The sequence below is a fragment of the Cyprinus carpio genome, chromosome B14 (genome assembly GCF_018340385.1).
Source record: "Cyprinus carpio isolate SPL01 chromosome B14, ASM1834038v1, whole genome shotgun sequence".
Taxonomy (NCBI): domain Eukaryota; kingdom Metazoa; phylum Chordata; class Actinopteri; order Cypriniformes; family Cyprinidae; genus Cyprinus; species Cyprinus carpio.
Window position 1 is genome coordinate 19364024 of NC_056610.1, and position 20774 is coordinate 19384797.

The 20774-nt window shown below is 37.2% G+C and overlaps 1 protein-coding gene across 14 annotated transcripts in view; it reads left to right on the forward strand.

The window, feature by feature from the left end:
- Nucleotides 1-20774, forward strand: part of dlg3 (discs, large homolog 3 (Drosophila)) — an 86332-nt gene that overhangs the window by 38889 nt on the left and 26669 nt on the right. For 6 of the 14 annotated variants that reach the window (XM_042738421.1, XM_042738433.1, XM_042738424.1 and 3 more), the window contains 8 exons: nt 8547-8600; nt 8991-9041; nt 10531-10655; nt 12095-12264; nt 12511-12647; nt 14211-14355; nt 17303-17477; nt 18435-18581. In XM_042738421.1, coding sequence (XP_042594355.1) covers nt 8547-8600; nt 8991-9041; nt 10531-10655; nt 12095-12264; nt 12511-12647; nt 14211-14355; nt 17303-17477; nt 18435-18581 — 1004 coding nt within the window. The remainder of the gene's footprint in view (nt 1-8546; nt 8601-8990; nt 9042-10530; nt 10656-12094; nt 12265-12510; nt 12648-14210; nt 14356-17302; nt 17478-18434; nt 18582-20774) is intronic. The other 8 variants (XM_042738434.1, XM_042738430.1, XM_042738432.1 and 5 more) reach the window with 5 other exon arrangements.

Genomic DNA, 20774 nt, shown 5'->3' on the forward strand with positions numbered 1-20774 from the left:
CTTGTTATTCGTTTCATTCATTCTATATGAATGTAATGAAGTACGGTTACATTTTAGTAGAAATCTCCATAGCAGACGCAGTGGCGTATTGCATCGCTGCATCAGATTCTCTCTCAGCCTCTTGTGATAGAATGCAGAGCACTCTGACTTCTCATCTCAATGGTGACTGAGGCTGTGTTCACAGTGTAATGATAGAGATGATTACAGCACTGCTGCGGCAGTGGTTCACGTAACCTGGCAACAGTGTGATCAGACAGGGCAGGGTAGATTGAATTATTAACCCATATTTTGCTGATGTGTTCCTCCTCAACCGGCTCCCGCTAGTCAGACTGACGCTGCATAACTCGCCATATATTACATACCCCAGATGCTAAAGGCACACTCATTTGTACACTCGGGCTAGCTTGGGTTATTTATAGCCCATGTAATATTTAATATCATCATTTAGCGCTAGTTGAAGGTCAGATTGGTGACCTCGCTGAGGCTCATTTGGAGCTGCTCACCATGACCAAACAGAACACACAGCCAGGACATGCTTCAGTAACTTTGCAGAAAGGATACAGAAAAAACTGCTGGCTGTTTAAGGACCCTTTAAGATCACAGTAATTCAATTCATAGAGAGCCCAACATGAAAAATCTGTTATTATTTACAATTATTTACATTATTTACTTATTATATTATATTTTATGGCAGTTTTTTGTGTTTTTTTACTCTGTTTAGATCTAGTCAATACATACATGAGAAACAAACCAAAATTAAAGTCATTATCCAAATTAATTATGTTCACCATATTACTTAATATTACTTAACATATCACTGTATTGCTATAACTTTTTTTTTTATTATATATATATGTTCCATCAAAAAATAACAGCATACCAGTTTGGAATAACAGTGACAGATGGAGATATGTAAATTATGTCCAAACTATACACTTTGTTCAGTTCATTTACAGTCAGTGGTGCTATGGTAACCAAAACACTGCCATTTTGAGACCCGTCCTGACTTGATTTCTGCATTTTCCTATATGTGTTAAATCACCTGCAACATGTTTCTGCTTGTGCTTGTTTTGAAGTACAAATAAAAAAATCTTTCAGATGTCCATCTCTCCTCTCTATCACGTACATTCCTGCATCTCTGATTTTCCCCTTCTGGTGTCCCTGAGCACCTGTACCCTAGCGCAATGTTGGGTGCATGGTAATTAAGTCTTATTGATTGAATTGCAGCGTGGCTTATACAACCCACTGAGGCTTAACAAGAGAGGATCTAAGAGTAGCTACTCCTCTGTCTTAGTTTCCTCTCTACATATTCAGCATACAATCTCTGCTTTTGCTTTAGGACATCATTTAAACCCAAACCTGTAAGCTGTATTCAATTTAGATATAGGAAAAGTTGTACCTGTTTGAATTTAGCATTGTTTTATTCTTTCCTGTCTGTAAACCTATTAGAACAGACCTGCGGCCTGTTTGTGGGTTCCAACCCACCCACCAGTTGTGAAAATTTCAGATCTAGACCCTCGTAGGTGTGCTGTAGTTTTTATTTCATGAAGTATGAGTTATTCACACTCCAAAAGAATTGCTTGCTCCCCTGGTATAACTTGTCTCTATATCAAGCAAGGATCATCTGAGGGTACAGTATCTGACAGAGCTGCCTTCATGATGGGATCAAATGAGCAAAGGTTGTTGGATTTCAGACTAATGTTATATATGCTACTTTTTTGATATACAGTATGGTTAAGGATGCATATAGTTGGAGGGGTGGCACTGGAGCTGTTTTTATTTATTTTCAATAACCAGCACAAAAGTGCCAAAGTTTGCACGTACACACACAAACACATCCCTTGCACTGTACTGAAATTCCTTCACCTAATTTGGTGACCGGCCCTTTAAAAATTGCTTGTAAATATCTCATTATGCAAGTCATTATTATCTTGGATTGAATCTTTTTGTCACCATGTTTTCTTTCAATTAGCACAGTTTCAGCACAGTGGTTGCATTGATCTGAGCTTATGCACTTAAATTATTGAGTGAAAAAACATTATTTGTCAATAATTTTGTCAGCATAAACTCAGATTAATGAGGCCTATGAACAGTCAGTTCCAAAAAGAAATATTAAAGCAAATTGACAAAAAGACTAAATCCAATATTTGGCAGTATTAATAATAATAAAAAAATAATTTAATATTATAATAATTGTAAAGTTATTATTAAAAATAATAATATATTTTTTAGTATTATTGTATGTGCAAGGTTAATGCAACTTTGATTTTTATTGAATATCCAGTTTGGAGTGTAATATAAAAATCTTGAAAAGTTAGTGTATTAACATTTGTATTATTATTATTTAAAAGAAAAAAATAAATTATTTAAAATTTCTATTATTATTTACATAAAAATGTGTGTGAACGAGGTCAGATCATTTTTCAAATAAACCAATTAAGTACTGAAAAAACATGTTTTTTTCTATAATTATCCTGTGCCGTGTGCTCTTTATGAAACAAGAGCTCTCCTTTATACAAAGGGTTATGTTTAGAAAGGCAATTGATATGGTTTAAAAGGTCAAGCATGTGCTGATATGGAGCATGGCCACACCCAAAAACTGTCTGGCACTGAATGCTGCAATTGTTGAGGCTTGAGAAATGGTGTGATAGACCTACATGTACGCCGTGTGATTTGAACAGAACCGAATGGGACTGACTGGGTGGGCATGTTAATCCCACTCTAGTTTGTGGCTAGAATGGACCACTGTCATGGCGTCATCACCAGCGTATGTCCTGAGAGAGATAAACGAGGGAGGACAGACTCTGCCCGCTCCTTCCAGTCAATGCCTAGGCCAGAGTAGCCGTTGCCATAGGAACACATTGATTATTTAACAATTTGGATGAAGCACTTGCCCCGGTGCTTGCCTTGATTCACTGAGAGCCTTTGTCAGATTGCAGCCCCAAGGGTCTCTGGCCAAGTCCAATTAGGAAAGCCTGACAGGGGCAATTGCGCAGGGAGCTAATGCAAATTCTCTCCTCTAATGAGCAAACTGAAGCTACAGCAACAGTTACAATAAATGAGCTGCCTATCCAGAGTATTGACTCGAGATACAGAGACATGTTTATTCATTGATTTTTCTAGGTTGCAACAGATGGAGACAGATCTGGCAGATGAGCCATCAGTGGACACACATGGAGATATTACAATTTGACAGCAGTTGTGTAGATGTTACAGAGGTTTGTTAAGAGAAAGACAAGAAACCAGTGTGTAAAAACCAACGACAGAGTTTGAATAAGTAGATGATGAAAGTCAAATTGAGTTTACAGTACTTGGATGTTCAGACGTGATGTGCATGTACGTTTGTGTGTGTGTGTGTGTGTGTGTGTTGCAGCTGGAGATAACGGTGCAGTGACAGCTGGCTGTTAAAAAACAGCCTTTAATGATTAGACTTTGAATTAAAAGGAAATTAAGGGATTTATTGTAATCTAATCCAGATTTGTCTAATCCCTCTCGTACCCTTTAGTCTTTCCCTTCTGCCACATCTGGACACCTTCCAGCCTTGTGCTGTTTGTCACTCTTTCTTCTTACCGTTTCTGTATTCTCACCTCTCTCGAGCCAGTCTTATGTGACTGCAAGCATTTGTGAACATCTGGAATAAGTCTGGATTCTTGTCCAGGGGCATCACGTCTGAAAATGTCAAATTAAAGGCTTAGTTCACCCATAAATCATAATTCTGTCATCATTTACTAACCCTCATGTTGTTCCAAACCTGTATGAGTTCCTTTCTTCTGTGTAAAATACACAAAAAAATGATATTTGGAATGTGTGTGTGTGTGTGTGTGTGTGTATGTGTGTCTTTTACTAATATATATATTCAAATATACAACTCTTTTTAAAATATCTTCTTCAGAAGAAAAATAATAATAATACAGTTTTGAAACCTTATGTCATTTAAAATCATTTACTCTCCCTCAAGTCATCACAAAAATATAATGCACAAAGTAATTGAAACATTTATAAAAATGTGTACATAACACCAAAAATGTTTCAGTGATTTTTATGCTTTGAACATTAATTGAATGCACAAAATAATTGAAACTTTTATAAAAATGTGTCCTGAACACCATATAGTAGGTTAGAAACAACATGAGAGTGAGTAAATGATGAAAGAACTTTCTGTTTGAACTTTGAGGTGAATGTTAGCTGTATGATTAGCTGTGGTTAGTCTCAGCCAGCTGTGGCACCACTTGCTCACCTGCCCCTGTCACAGCGAACTGGCTGGCTCAGCTGAACCTTCAGACCCTCTCAGGTCTGCTCAGAGCATTAAGAGACTGTCACTACTGCTGCTTCATCATGCTTCACATAGATGTGCTTTTTTTAAAAAACAGAATAACCCTTATATGTACGCAGCACTGAGCTACATGTTGCTTTTGAACATCTCACTGCATAACAATGGACAGCAGCAGTTGTGTAGGGTGAAAAAAAGATTAGAGGCTCGAAAAAAAACTCTGTATGACTTTACCCCAGAAAGCCCAGGGCTGGTGACGCCCCTGTGTGACTCCACCACCTCACCTCTCCGTCATCCCTCTGCTTTTTAATCTGGGATAGAGAGTTATGAGCAGTGATGGAATAAGCCTCTCTTCAGGACATGGACACTTCAGGTCACGTATCGCTGTGACATAGTTCAGTGATACCGCTGCACATTCATCCACCGGCTCCTCCAAAGACAGCAGCACCATCCCAGATTACTGCGTCTGAGATTATCATCCTCCTTTATCTCGTTTGCTTGTGTTGTATGATAGAAACATAGAGATTACTGCCCATATCCCCTAGACCATGACGATGGCTTTTTTCTGATGGGTTTAAGGGGCCAGTAGCGTAGGAGGTCTGTTGTGTTATTACCACAACACATTTCATGCTTAATTAGCATCTGGAGAGTTAATGGTGCTGTATGGCAGGCTGTATATTCACCTGTTTCCTTGCATCGCTTTCTCTGTGCTGGAATATCTCCATGGATGAGAGAAGAGGAGGGCACTGATTTTAAAACGCTTCGGCCTTGTCTTTGGCACCTCTGTGCTCAAACGTGCCAATTTGCGGTAGCGTATAAGTATAATTTATTGTCCAAGATGTTCTTACATGGTGTACAGAGCATTGTGCAGACATTTTGCACTTATGCTTTGCTCTTTTGCAACTATACAAGGGGGCGTATACAATTCACTTGTCACAGAGGCCTTTTCACAAACACATCAAAATGATGTCTGACTGAAAACACAGTGCTGAAGATAAAGTGAGTTAGTTCTTTTTAATATTGTAATTTTGCTCCCAGTTTATGCTTATGATTACGATTTGCACATAGGCTGATGCACTCAGGTGTTAGTGCACTGTTTTTCACAGTTGTCTATTTTTGTCAAAGGGTTCTCATGTCTGTTTTTGAAACTGTTGAGCCAATTAGCAATAGCAGTGAGAAACCTGGACTTATATACGGTGTAGTGTGAGGCAGACTTTAAGTGAGTTGTTGATGATAGGAAAGATGTTTAAAGTGTCAACTTGCTGTTTTATTGGCCCACATACCTTCGCTATTAGCTATTTGTGCATCAAATTATTATATTAGAATGATTTCTGAAGAATCATATCACCGTGTACAGTACCATTGAAAAATTTGGGTCATGTTTGACAATTTCCATAAAAATATTTAGCAGCGCAGCTGTTTTTAACATTGATAATAATAAGAAGTGTTTATTGTGCATCAAATTATTATATAAGAATGATTTCTGAAGAATCATGTGAGACTAAAGAATGGAGTAATCATGCTAAAAATTCAGCTTTGACTTCATAGGAATTTAAAAAATGTATTTAAAATATATGTTTTTAAATTGTAATAATATATAACATTTTATTACTGTTTGCTGTATCTCTGATCATATAAATGCAGTATTGGTGAGCATAAGATAACTTTTTCAAAAAACCCAAACTTTTGAATGGTAATCTGTGTTATCTCATATAAGATTAAATCGATTGGTTTACTTTATGTCTTCTGTGGAACACAGAACCAGATATTTTGAAGAATTTTTTAGTGTTTTTTTTTCCAAAATAAACTAGAAAAAGCAACTAAAAATTTTTACTTAAATCAAATTAAAAAAAAAAAAAAAAATCAAAAAAAAATCACACAAAAATTAAAAAAACTATTATAAAAAGAGTACATAATGTTTTGTGTACAGTAAGCACAAAGTATGTAGTACATCATTAGGGACGCAACTAGAATCAGTCAGCACTCAATATGTAAATCATGTTGAATTACTCACTCCTGATTTTCTGTAGTTTTAACACAAAATGGTGGTTGCTTGTGCACATAAATAAGCGATACAAAAGCCTAAGTCTTATAATATTGCATTTGTTCACCAATGAGATTCTTCTAGAGTTTAAGAGCAGCTCTTTACCCAGTGTTCAAAGGTCTGGATGGAGCTGCCGCTGCGCTAACCTCTCACGCTAGAGAGCTAGCTGTACCTGAGTGCTGTCTGCACCTGTGAAAACCTGTCACGAGGAAGGAAGTGTCAGGTGAAAATAGAGGTGGTGACGTAGGAAACGCTTTTAGAATATGTTCTTGTAACTCAAATGGTCTTTTCAGGTCTTTACTGGCTTAGAAAGGTGCACAAATTATTCAGGGTCTGCAACCGAATGGCAATCAGCCGTAGCTGCTGTGACAACCACTGGAAAAGTGAGGGGGGTAAATATCTGTAAACTATAGCTGAACGTTACATAAAGCTGGCTGCAGTAGTTCTACCCATTTACATGCTCAAAATTCTGACTGTTTAAAGCATCCGTGCACGCAATGTACATTTAGCAGTCAAAAGTGATCTTAGAAATGTGTGTTATTTCACGTTATGTGTATGTGGATTATGGCAAGGCTAATAACTGCACTGAAAAGAATATATCTCAAATTAAGCTTATTTATGATTGAACCAAGTAAGAAAATTATTTGCCAATTTGGTAAAAAAAACAAAACAAAAAAAAACTTAAAGATATGTTCTCTAATCTTGCAATATTTGTGAATTTATCTCATTTAAAAGTTGTTTAAATATTTTTTTCTGGAAAACAATGTGTGTGGCTTCATTACAAGAGGTCTATGGGATTTAGTATGAATGGAGTGATAATCTAGTGCTTCACTCCTTAAGTACTAAAGGGGGTGGAGAGGTAGTGAACATCTTCTTTCTGCTAGTCACCCGGCGGCCCTGTCAGCATCACCTCACCACAGATCAATCAGATCAATACTCACAAACACAACAAGGCTTGCATGTGAAAGGCCATGAATGTCAGTTGGTCCACTGCCTCAGTTCATCCATATGGTTTGTTAAGAGCATGGACTATTCTATGGACAATACCTAAAATGACATGAGGACGTGGATTTGTACGTGCCCACTTCTTTGCTATATATTAAAGGAATTATTGACCAAAAAGTCTGAAATGTTCTTATGTCGTCCCTATTTTCTATCTTTTGTGTAACACAAAATAAGATTATTCTGCACAATGTTGAAGATGCTCTTGTGTAATTAAATGTAGATGGTGACTGTCGAACTCCCAAAAGTTCTTAAGTTTTTGTCTTTTTCCTCAAACGGAGCTATCGTATGACTTGAAATGCAGCACATGAGTCAAATGGACTACACTGGTGGTGCTTTTTATGGCAATTTAAACCTTTTTAGAGCTTGACAGCCCATTCTGAATGCCTTTCATTGCTTTCAGAATTTCTTCTTTTGTGTTACACTGCAAAAATAGAAATGAACCCACTCTGGAGATATTTTCATTACAAGATCGAAAAATAAACAAAATAATTTCATCTATTGTGTCTAAAATGTTACTAAATCTAAACTAAATGTACTAAAGTCACTTATGCTGCATTTATTTGATTAAAAAAGTACTATGAAATATTATTACAGTTACATTTCTGTTATGGCAAAGTTAAATTTTCAGCAGTCGCTACTTCAATTTTGTACTCAAGAAACAGTATTATTATCGTCAATACTGAAACCAGTTAATATTTATAATTATATTATAATGATAATACTTAAAATTTTGTGGAAACAGTAATTTTTTTTCAGGATTCTTTAATAAATAGAAAGTTATAGCATTTTTATGAAGTAGAAATCTCTTGTAACATTATTAATGCCTTTACTGTCACTTTCAATCAATTTAATTCATCCTTTCTTAAAAAAAAGTGTAATCATAGCCGTGCTGATATTTATGCGATATTGCTTAAACATGAAAAATTTAACTAGCCGGAGGGCAATAACACACATACAGTAGTACTGTCTCTCCTCGGCTCGACTGCAGTTCAATTTCGACGGCAGACCACAGGCCGTCTGTAATCTTCACACCTCCAGTCCTGTCCTCACTCTTCCCCCTGAAGCGTCACATCATGGTGATGATGTACCATGCTCTGTTGAGACCCACTGTTCCCATGGCATGCATTTACTATCTCCTCATGACAGCGTGCGTGCGTGTGTGTGTGTGCATACGTGTGAGCCACCAGCCTCACACACTGAGGTAATGTGCATCTCTTCATCTCACAGGCAAACCCTCCCCCCATCATTGTGAACGCAGACTCACTGGATGCAGGCCCTTATGTAAGTATCTGCTTTATGCTCTCAGCACCTCCAGTAGCGCCTGCCTGCCTGACTGCCTGCCACGTGGAATTATCCCCCTCAACCCGGCCAAACCTTTCCCAATGTACATGAGATAATAACAATAAAAATATGCTCAGATTAAATGACAGCAGATGTGGACTGTAGCTTTAATGCCGAGTGCAATTATTATTTAACCGTTATAATGAGTTGTCTTTGACTGTTTATCAGCCCTGTGCCTTGTACGTGATTCATACCACTCATTTTTATTGCACTGAGTTTATAGCGTTTCTGCTTTTACATAATTAATTATAGTTGTGACCTTCTTGTGTATAATTTGTTGGCATTACATCATGTCTAATGAGTCTGTTATTTTTCTTTTGTCTATTGCAGGTGAATGGGAGTGATGGCATGTATAAATATGAAGAAATCATTTTGGAAAGGGTAAATATCATTCAGCTGTTTTATATGTCTGTTTTTTAGGGTCTTGTAAAATTTGCCAATATTCTCCTCCAACCATTGATACCTATGGGGACCTGGACACTAGATGGCAGTAAATGTTGAGCTAATGGCTGAAAATGAACTTTATACAATGTAATTTGGTGCATTTTCAAAACACTAGTCTCATCACAAAACATTAGGCTTGGAAATTATATTAAAAATAATTTGGTTTAATCTCCAAAATCATCTTTGAGTATTGTTAATCTAAACATCAGTTAATTTTGTATTAAATGTTAAAGTATTGTTACTAAACTGACATAAAATCCATAATTAACATCTATTCAATATGTATTCGAAAGATGTGATCACTGGAGATGTGATGCTAAAATGAGGCTTTCTGTCAGTACTTGGGGGAAAACAGTTGTCAATACCTTAAAAACACATAATGATCAGACCATTTGAAAATCTATAGATATACCTAATTCTTTGTAGATTAACCATTAAAATCAGTATGATTAAATAATAGTTGGATTAAATAATAGTCAAATGTATTGAAATGAATAAAAACATATGCAAATGGAACGAAAGACGTTTAGACGTGTTGTGATTAAGTTACTTTGTGATTTTGTTTCTTGTATTAAGTCTGTTGATGATAATAATAATAAAAAAAATGCATTTTGACAATATATTTGGACTACTAAAGAGTACTGAAAATGCACCACTTTTCAGATAGTACCATGCAATTCACCGTGTACAGGTGCTGTTCTTATCGAAATGTTTGAATTATCATAGGAACTAGCATGGTTTTAACATTGCAAGGTCTTTTCATACTTGAGGTTTGTTCAATGTAAATGAATCTAAATCCGTCTGCATAGGCCATTCATTAAACAGCAGTGGATGTTGGATTTGGGTGCATCTCTGAGCTTTCAGCATAATTGCAGGGCTGTTCTCTAAGTGCCATTTCTGCACACCGAGGCCTAAATAAACTATGTTAAGATCTCACACGTTAAAAGGTCCGTGGGTGTGTTCGCTTCTTTAGTGGGAGCTCTCGCAGTGGCTCTGGAGCAGGAAAGGCTCACTGGGATGTCTTAGCTCCACTCTGTACTAATTTGCTGCGACCGTTGCTCATTAATTATAGAAAATAATAAAGTGAAGTCTTTTCTCAGCTGTCTGCTTTAGGGCCTGTCTTTTGAGATGTGACTGTCAGACAGACCAGCCTGTCTCAGCTTTTTGGCACTGGAATGAAAACAGCAGTGTAAGAAGTGATGAAGTACGGAGGGAGGAAATAGGCGGAAACGGATAAGATTTTTGGATTCTTGAAATGCGCACCACAAATACCTATATTTAGCAGCAGAAAACTATCCAATCCTAGATAGTGTTTACAAAGTATTGAGAGCCAGGTGCCTTCCGAAAAGCAGATGCAAACTTTTTCCAAAATCTTTATGAAAACTCTCTTCATCTATAATAATTTACTCATGTATGTTGTCAATAGGGCAACTCTGGCCTCGGGTTCAGTATTGCTGGAGGTGTGGATAATCCACACATTCCTGATGATCCAGGAATCTTCATCACCAAGATTATCCCAGGTGGTGCCGCCGCCATGGATGGGAGACTAGGGTGAGTGATACTTCTCTCAGGATTTAATATTTCTTTGTGCAACTCTAGCTTTTTTCCAAAACCTACTGAGCTGTTTACATAGACAGTATTTTAAAGCATCATAGGCGGACTCCCCACGTAATGGCTGTTTCAAAAGTTAGACATCTTAATTATCCTGCCTAGTTTGACCAAATTCTAAGGCTGCATCACATGTATCCTTTGGTGGCGGAGGCAATGATGACAGACATGGCAAGAGGAAACTCAATAGTGAAATATCTATAAAAAGTTATTTGTAATTAAAAATGTACTGTTTTCCTAAGTATTTTTACCCTATTAGAGTATCAGCTTAGCAGCTAACTAACAATGTCAGCTTGACTACATGCTAATGCCAAACTATTGAAATTGAGTTCCCAGCTCTATTTGTTGCATATGGAGTTGCTGTCAATTTTACAGTTGCTTGGAGAAGTTTTAAAGTGCCCCTATTATGCCATTTTGAAGTTCCTAATATTGTTTTGGAAGTCTCCTAGATAGATAAACATGGATGCAAGGTCAAAAAACATTTTGATTTTCTCAAAATATCACCTAACGATTCTTTCATAGCAGTTCTCTCTAAACCCCTCCTATCTGTAAGCCTACTCTGCTCTGATTATTCAGATGGCCCAGTCTGTAGTGATTGGTCCTTGATACACCCTTTGTCATTCTGTATTTTGAACAAGTGTTTTGTGAATCCCGTGTTGAACTCCCGGGAATTAGTGAAGAAGTCTTCAGTAGAATGGCGGGAACCTTCACAGCGTAGGACACAGCATCTTCTTGACATGATATTAACCACACAAACAAGCTACAGTGTTTGATGGCAGGTCACGTTGTTAGTGGCCAGCCAGTGAAGAACATTTGAATTATTGGCGACTCATTTAGGCTTTTCAGAGGCTTTATTTTGGGAAACAGTAACTTTATTTATTGTGTACTTTTGGTTTTATAACTTTGCAGATCGCTTACATTCATATACAACTGCATTACACAATGCATGAAAGGCAATATTTGAAATGGCATAATAGGGGCACCTTAAATCCAGTCATTTCAAAAGGAGTCCATGCAAATGGGAAATTCTGCATAACAGTGGAACATTTCCCCACACGTTCAAGTTTTCATGTGAATTTGGCAAGTTGACCAACAGAATTCTGCTTGGTTTGTAAGTGACTACTGTGTATATGGTGATTTAGTGCTTAACGCTTTTGAAAGTGAACAATAATTTCATGCAAAAAAAAAAAATTTTGCAGTTCTGTGTAGGGAAATTTACCATGACATAAAATTTTGCCAATGTGACTGTATCTTATGTGACTGCAAGACAGTTGGCAGTTAGGATGCTGACGTAGAAGGAAGCTGCCAATACGCCACAACGTTTTTGTGTATGTATCCATTACATTGCTTTATTATAATGCTTTATCCTTCTTGTGTCTCAGGGTAAATGACTGTGTTCTGCGGGTGAATGATGTGGATGTGTCAGAGGTTGTGCACAGCAAGGCAGTAGAGGCTTTGAAGGAGGCCGGCCCAGTGGTCAGGTTGCTGGTACGCAGAAGACAGGCTCCTCCTGAGACCATTTTGGAGGTCAACCTACTTAAAGGGCCTAAAGGTTAGAAGAGCTAAATGTGTATACCAAGACATTTGAGACAGATGCTGTTATGTGCGTTATCTCTATTAAAGCAGTTCTGAATTATTTTGAACTATGCATCAGTGCACATTTTTCATAATATTTTTCTCACTGATTTGCTTGTTTCTCTTGGAAATATGCAACATTAAGCAAATAAATTGGTTTATGAGTGCCATTTCGTATTGACTGATTTCCTGGTTAAAAATTTAACTCCATTCCGTTCACTAGGTCTTGGCTTCAGTATTGCTGGTGGTATAGGCAACCAGCACATCCCGGGCGACAACAGTATCTACATCACAAAGATCATCGAAGGTGGGGCGGCACAGAAAGATGGACGTCTGCAGACAGGCGATCGCCTACTGGCTGTAAGATTTCACCTGCACACATGCATCTGTGTACCTCACTATATGTAAATCCACACATTGCATATCTTTGCAAGACTTTGTTTTTATCAGTGAATTACTTTATGCTTCAATGAACGCAAACACTGTTGTAGGCTATTATGCCGTATTATAGGCGATGTATCTCATGTGTGAAGGTTTATGGGCCACAGTGTGATTGATGTGATTTGAAGCTGAGCGCAAACTCAAACAAGGACACAGCTGTAATAAAGAGAAACACTTGCATGGTACGCAAGTGCCAGGGACTGAGCAGGCTTTGACATGGTCATAAATGTTATTATTAAAAGGCTACATATCAATCATGGCTGCTGTAACTGCAGACATGTAAAGTGTGCCATTACTTGCGTTTCTTTACTTGGAAATTATGGTTTTAATTCAGTCTGGGACTTTGATTTTCTGAACAGAATGCCTAGATTTAGTCAAATTTTAATGTCTCTGTGTAGTCCATCTAGAGCAGATGTTGCATCAGATAACACTATTTATCCATTGATTTTATTGGGGATGGTTCATTGCAAGAACATAGGATCTGATTCTGAAAGTGATAGTTGTCACATAGCAAGTTTTTTTTAATTATATAATAAATAAAAAGCAAACAGATAGAATAGAAAATTAATAGAGCAAGCTAGTGTAAGGTTTTTATTTTAAGAAAACAAGCAGTTGGTAAATGAATAGAGTCTAAAAGGGGCGATTTTTTTTTTAAGAATAGAAAAGAGAGTGCTTGAGTTAGAGGGTCAAATAAAGATGAAAGAGATGTGTTTTTAGCCAATTCTTAAAGATGGCTAAGGACGTGAAATCGATTTTGTGCCTCTTTGGGATGGCACAATTAAGCAAAGTTCATTTTCAGAACGCAAGCTTCTAGCTTCTATTGTCAAATGAGTTGGAATTTGCAATGAATTTAGCTACTTTAGCAATAGCTTCTTAGATGTTTAGTTTGCATCATGTTCTTTTGTTTTAAAAACTTTTGGATAAATTAACTAGGGTAAAAAAAAAAAAAAAAAAAAAATCTTGCCAACTTTCTCCACTAGGCTAACTTTACTAAATAGAATAAATAAATATTTAAATATATATCAGTAAAATCTATAACTAACTCAATTGTTTTAAATAAAGGAATACCTTATAACTCTAAAGAAATAATGTTGTTATTTGCTGTTATGTATTTTGCCATTTATTTATTAATTTGTAATTATTTTCGGTTGCGAGTCCAATTCAAACCTGTCTCTTTCCACATCCTCAAAACATATCAGACACATTTTTACCCATCAAACACTCAGCTTTCTGTAGCGTGTAGGTGCCCCTACAATGGAAAAAGCACTACGCCCTTCCAGCTTCCCCTCCCTCTCATCCTTCCTTTTGTGACCGGACGGCTGAGAGCTGGAGAATGGAGCGTCGTCACAGAGTGTGGGGCCATCCGGCCTCTGCTCCAGTCGCTTCCTTCCCACATCTTCAAATGTGCTGTCGTGAACATTCTGAGTCACGCTTCAGAGACCAGCTGATGTAACATGCATGTGTGTGTGTCTGCCTTCGCAGGTGAATAACATTATACTTCAGGATGTGCGTCATGAGGAGGCTGTGGCCGCCCTGAAGAACACTTCAGACATGGTCTATCTGAAAGTGGCCAAGCCGGGACCAGTACATCTCAACGACATGTACGCCCCACCAGACTACTCTAGCAGTACGTACCTTCTTTTGCTGATCTCCATCCACCCTACACCCTTACGAGCTTAAAATCTGTCCATTTCTGCATTGATAAACGTGAAATGGACTTGGTGGTTGTCAACTGAAATATAACCTGTGTCCCTATCTGCTTTTATCTTTAACCCTGTAATGAAAGCGAGTGGTGCAGTGCCTGTGAGTGCTATGGAGTTTTGTAACAGTACTGTAGTGTAGCAGTGGGTGCTGTTTTCAGACACCCACACACACTGCACTGCTGCTCCCATCACAGCACCAATCCCTCCCTCCCACTGCGAGACGAGGCTTTCACACAATCCACCTGCACAAATCAACACAAAATACAAAATAAACTTTTTTCAACACAATACAATTGTCACTCAATAAATCAAATTGGCTATGAAACTGTATTTTAATTCAAATATTTAATATATTTTATTTATTTTGGTCAGTTGAAAAGCCAGTCTCTTAATGAAAGTCTCTGAATGAAAGTACACCTATGGTATTGTTCCTCATACAGTATTTTTGAAGGTTTAATCCAGGAATATTGTACATACAGTAAATTGCCCTCAAAAACGCAAAGTGGAATTATGACCAATATCAGCATGAATCCTTTTTAGATATAAATGCATTAAAGTAACCTGAAATTATAATTGAAAGCAAGCAATAATGATTTTGTCTTTTGATTAGATAATAAAGGTGTGCACTACCATCAAAAGGGTTTTTTAATGAATACTTTTATTCAGCAAGGAGAGGACACATTAAACTGATCAAAAGTGACAGTAAAAACATTTACTGTATAACATTGCAAAAGATTTCTATTCCAAAAAATGCTGCTATTTTGATCAAAGAATCCTGAAAAAATGGTTCACGGTTACCTCAAAAATATTAAGCAGCACAACTGTTTTCCACACTGATCATAAGAATTGTTTCTTGAGAATCAAATCAGCATGTTAGAGTGATTTCTGAAGGATCATGTGACACTGAAGACTAGAGTAATAGCAAAGCCACTAGAAGGCAAGCCTGCAAACATTAGCCGAAGAAGCGTAACGGCTAAAGCTAACACTTCCGGTCTGGCAGTACGTAGGAAAGGAGACCAGAAGCCGTTTGTTTTTTAATGTATTTCAATGGAGGAGAGGCTTCACTAAGCTGAATAAACAGCTTTTTAGAGGAAACGGCTTATCATTAAATGAATCGACAGTCTATCTGCTAATCTTCAGCATGTTTTACACTAAACAATACTTTTGAATTGAACTATATTTAGAGTTTACCATACAGACTCTCTCATCCCCTTATAGTAAGACAATCTCTGGTAATAAAGTGGTGGAACTATGATGTCACTTTGTAGGCAAAAACCAAGAAACCATCATATCACCACTTCTTCCACCATCCCACAATAATCAGTATTATTTAATGGGAGTTTTAGTTTTGTTAAATCCCCTAAAATAAGGTCCGTGGTTCACACAAGCTCAAGATACTTAAAGCTATGTTAAAATTAAATGTTTACAGCCACATGAAGCTGTTAGAAAGCAGAAAGTTTGAGGATTTTCTAGAAGCAAGGATAAAAAAAAAAAACATTTTGTGTAACATTACCCACCCTAACAAAATGATAGCTGAAATGTGGTACTTTATTCACTAAAAGAAGTTTAATCTTACCCTATCCAAAAACTTGCTCACCCTGCTGTCATTTAATAGAATAAATGCACTAGAATTTTATTGAATAATACGTGGAGATACGTTTTTAATTAAAATATTCATATTAATCAAGGATTTATTGACTTTTAATGTACCTTGTTCCGAAATGTACAGAAATACGTGCTTTCATACGTCCTTTAGCTATGATTATTTCATTTTTATTTTTATTTCATTTTCTATATTTATTCCAGTTTATATAAAAGGTTCATGTAGCATGGGTTAAATTCATCCACAGGAGTAAATCCTTTTCACTGAACGTGTTAAAAATAAGTTTGAAAAGGGAGCATGATGGTGATGACATTGAAGGCGAGCAACCGTGGTGCTGTAGTTTAGCTTTTAAGGTTTGGCGCTTTTGTTTAGGCTTCAAAATAATAAAAGTTATATTATTTTGTGAAGATTATATTGATGGACAAAACGTGTACGTTTCATGAACTATGATTGAACACAGAGCTTATTTTTTGTGATAATTCAAAAGCCTATGGAGAAATCCTATATTGGCTTTTTGTCGAGGGAACCAGTGTGATGCTAACAGCCGATCCGCCTACAAAGTGACGTCATAGTTCCCCCACTCTATGGCTGCTGAGAATTTTAACTATAATTTTAAATCAGGAAACAGAAAAGTATAGAATTAAATAATATTTCACAGTATTGTGTTTTTTGATCAAAAAAGGTTTCTATATTTTGTATTGGTTTTGTATAGTTTGGTTTTGTATAGTTTCAGGTTTCTGGTTTCTGTATTAATCAATGCATCTTTGGTGACCATTAGAGACTTTTATTTTAGAAACATAAAAAATCTTACCAACCCAAAACTTTTCAAGTAGTGTATATGCACATCACCATCAGACTTGCTTTTTTGGCAGCTATAATTCCTGATAACTGGATTAAATTTGAACCAGTTTTTTTTAAATATTATATTTGTATTTCATAAATTTTTATTTTTTATATATCTATAACATGTTTTCATAGTTTTGTAGTTCATAATGTTGTCCCTTATCAATCATCAAAAACTAAAACGATTTATGCTGATAATGTCCAAAAACCTTACTTAGGCATTATTGATTAATTTAGAATGCTACATTCTTTAGTAGAATTTTAGTTTTAGATTTTAATTAAGTTGTGCATTAACCTTTACAATTAAACTATATATTATGATGCTGCTGTGTTACACACATCTACAGTCCCAACCACATTTTAGAGGTAATCTGGTCCTTTGTAACTACCTGGTTAAATCATCTGCCTTTTTTTTCCCTTTACTGGTCTCGGCCTCCCTCCAGCCTTCCCCACCATGGTGGACAACCACGTCGGACACAACTCCAGCATGGCCTACATGGGAGGCATGGAGCCTAAACCAGTGTACCCACCGCCCCAGGTCACCCCCTCGAGGTACTCCCCAGTCCCACGCCACATGCTGGGGGAGGAGGACTTCACCAGGTCAGAGTCATGGATTTACTCATCTATTCACTCACAATCACTCACTTCTTCTCTCCAGGGTTCCCACGGCCATGGAAAACCTGGAAACATCAAGGAATTTTAACATTTCCAGGCCTGGAAAGTCCTGCAAAAGGAAATGTTCACAGCTAATCTATTTTTTTATATATACTTCAGCTCTAAAATATTAAATGAGTGAGAAATTGTGACCAAGTCAATTGTAGACCAAATTCTCCTGGAAACTGACTAGAAATGTATTGGTCAAAAAATGTGGGAACCCTTTCACTCACTCAAATTTTCTCACTTTTCAAATGCACTCATGCACAAATCACAAAAAACAACACTTGCATGTCCATATATATATATTTGATTAGAAAAGAACATTATTTTTCCACAATCTGTGCTACAGTTCTTCAGCTTCAGTAGTTGTTTAATTTCTTTTTGGCGATACTGTTCACATTTTCTGATGTAACTGGGCAAAAGATAGAACAAATAAAAATGATTTTAAGTAGGTGTTGAGTGTGGGCTGAAGAACGTCTACGAGGTGTGTAATGCCTCTCTGTGGTGGTGTGTTTGTGAACATTGCTTTAACATGACTGGGTGTATAAAGTCTCCAACACGAATCCCAACACGGCAAACAAACACTCTGGATATAAGAGATGCTTCTGGCATGGGGTCAAATGTTTTGAAGTCACGGCCACTGTTGCCTGGACGTGAGATGGGTTTCACCTCTCTGAGCAGGGACTCCCTGGAGCCTGTGAGTCAGTCTGGGCCCCAGAGCTGACTCGTCCCTCTCTTGCCATCCAGCTGAATGCATCCTCACTTCTGCATGTGTGTGTTTGTCTCCGTCTGTGTGCATGTGTGTGCCATACGTGTCTTCATACAGTATGTCTCTGTGTCTGCTGTCTCTGTGTGTCTGAAAGCGCCCCATTTACTATGTGATTTCTGTACCCCCAATAGGGCCGAGCCCATTTACAGTGCCATCCACAAACCTCATGGGGACACCAGCCCTCCCTCCCCCCATCTGTGCAGCAGGGGGTCTGGGGATGTGGGTTGCAGCCCCACCCCACCTGCTCTGTGTCAAAGCCTGGTCCCGTACACCGGCAGGTACTAACCACTGCTTCTCGCTCTGCCTGGCTTAGTTTAGCATAGTCTAGTTAACCTGACAGTTAACCCCCGCCCCGCACGGCCACCCTCCTTCCAGTGTGACACAGGTAAGGCCTTGAGGCGAAACTGCTCCCTGCCTCGAGCCGCGTACTCCTTTACAGTGTGGAGGAGATGAAGCACGTTGTTAGCTTGTGGTATTAAAATCCTTAAGGCCTGTTCACACCGACAGAAATGTTTGGCAGAAAAATTAGGTCCAATTTTCGCATAAGATTTGTCTGTTCAGACCAATGCGTAAAGGACAGGAGATGGGTTAAATGCAAATGCAGATTTACTTTTTTAACAGAAGGTGGCACATTTAGAAAAGCGGCACTACCTTAGTTATTCTGGGACACAATGCGCTTTGTAACTGTACATGCATTTATCCATTCACTCACAGTCAATCACTTCTTCAGTCCTAGAAGGAAAAAAAAACCTGGAAATATCAGGGGATTTTGAAAAAAATTCTATACCTGTAAAAATCATACAAGGAAATTTCTACAGCAAATATAATCTTTTAAAAATACTTTGGCTCTAAAATACCAGCTATAAATTATGAGTACAATTTATAAAATAATCAACATTTAACAACATTTAACTTAAAAATAATAATGGAAATCGATTCAAAAAGTTTGGGAACTCTGTCACTCACTCAGATGTCACTTTTCAAATGCACTCATGTGCAAATTACAGAAAAATCCTATTGGATGGCCAGTTTTATTCACTTTGAGATGAAATGTAAATAAAATCAGTCACATTGATGCCATGCAAATGTAAAATGTTTACCTAACAAAAACATCAAAATTCATACAATTCAAAATGTTTATGTCTGTCGCGTTTATCTCACCAAATTTTCACACTGGATATTTGTCTTGGTGTAAACAGACCTTTAGGCACCTTTAGAGACAAAAGAGTCAAATGAATGAGGGCTTTCAACTTTTTACGCCAGTCTAGCCATGTCTGTCACGTTCTCAGTGTGCAAATTAAACAGGAGGCTACTTTTGGAACACAGACGGTTCAAATTTAAAGACATAGTTTCGAGAGATAGTAGTCATCATTTCCTCACCCTCATGTCATTCCAAACCTGTGTGACTTGTGTCACTATGAAGATACTAAAAAAAAAGACCTATACAATGAGAGTTTTTTTTTTAAATATATCTTTTTTTTGCATTCCACAGATGAATGTCATACATGTGACTAAATTATGACAGAATAATTTTTTTTTTTAGATTTTAGCTGTTTTAGACTGTCTCTTTAATCTTGCCCAACCTAAAGTAAATAGTCTTTTGCCGCTCCTACCATAGCATCTTAAAGACATTTTATTCAGAAGAGTAAAGGTTTTTATGATGATTTTGTGAAGTAAATCTACAACAAAGTGATAAATATTGCCACTAATTAAGCATGAGGTATCATTCCATACTGATCCCAAAGGAAAGCACTCAAGTAGCCCACTATTTATTTCTCTTTTAGGGAAAATACAACTATTTAACGCATACAGTACATACTATTTTTTTTTTAGGTTATTGAAACTTTGAAAATGCTATTAAAGTATACTTAAGAAGCCTGCAGCCTTTTATTCTGACTTTATTTGACAAGTCAATAGAGTGTTCAGAACCCTCAAGCTCCCCCTAATTCGTACCCTGCCCATTTTGTACATATGTATAATCCCAGATAATATGTGAGTCTAACCCATCCTCCTTTACCAGCCCATATAATGTCTTGGTGTTTTGTGTGTGCTCTTTGAAGCAGTCTTAGTCTGAGTGATGTACTGTGACTGGCTGTCTGGGATGGGTATCATCAACTTTACGTACCACTATTCAATTCAAGTTTATTTGTATAGCGCTTTTCACGATACCAATCGTTGCAAAATAGCTTTACAGAAAATATTAAGTTTCTACATTACATTTAGTTGTAGGTTATTCATTGGGAGTGTGATTGATTGTAGCATGATAGTAGACTAATTAGGTATGCAGGAGCTAGACTGCCAAGGGCCTTATAAGTAATATACCTAATATTAACCTTTAGCACATAACTCATCAGCAGCTCACTTGTCGATACCATTGATCATGTAGTTTATTGAAAAGTATGCACTATTAACAGATAAACCTACAATTTAGGTCTGGTAGAATACACGTTTACACTGAAATACTAGAGCCA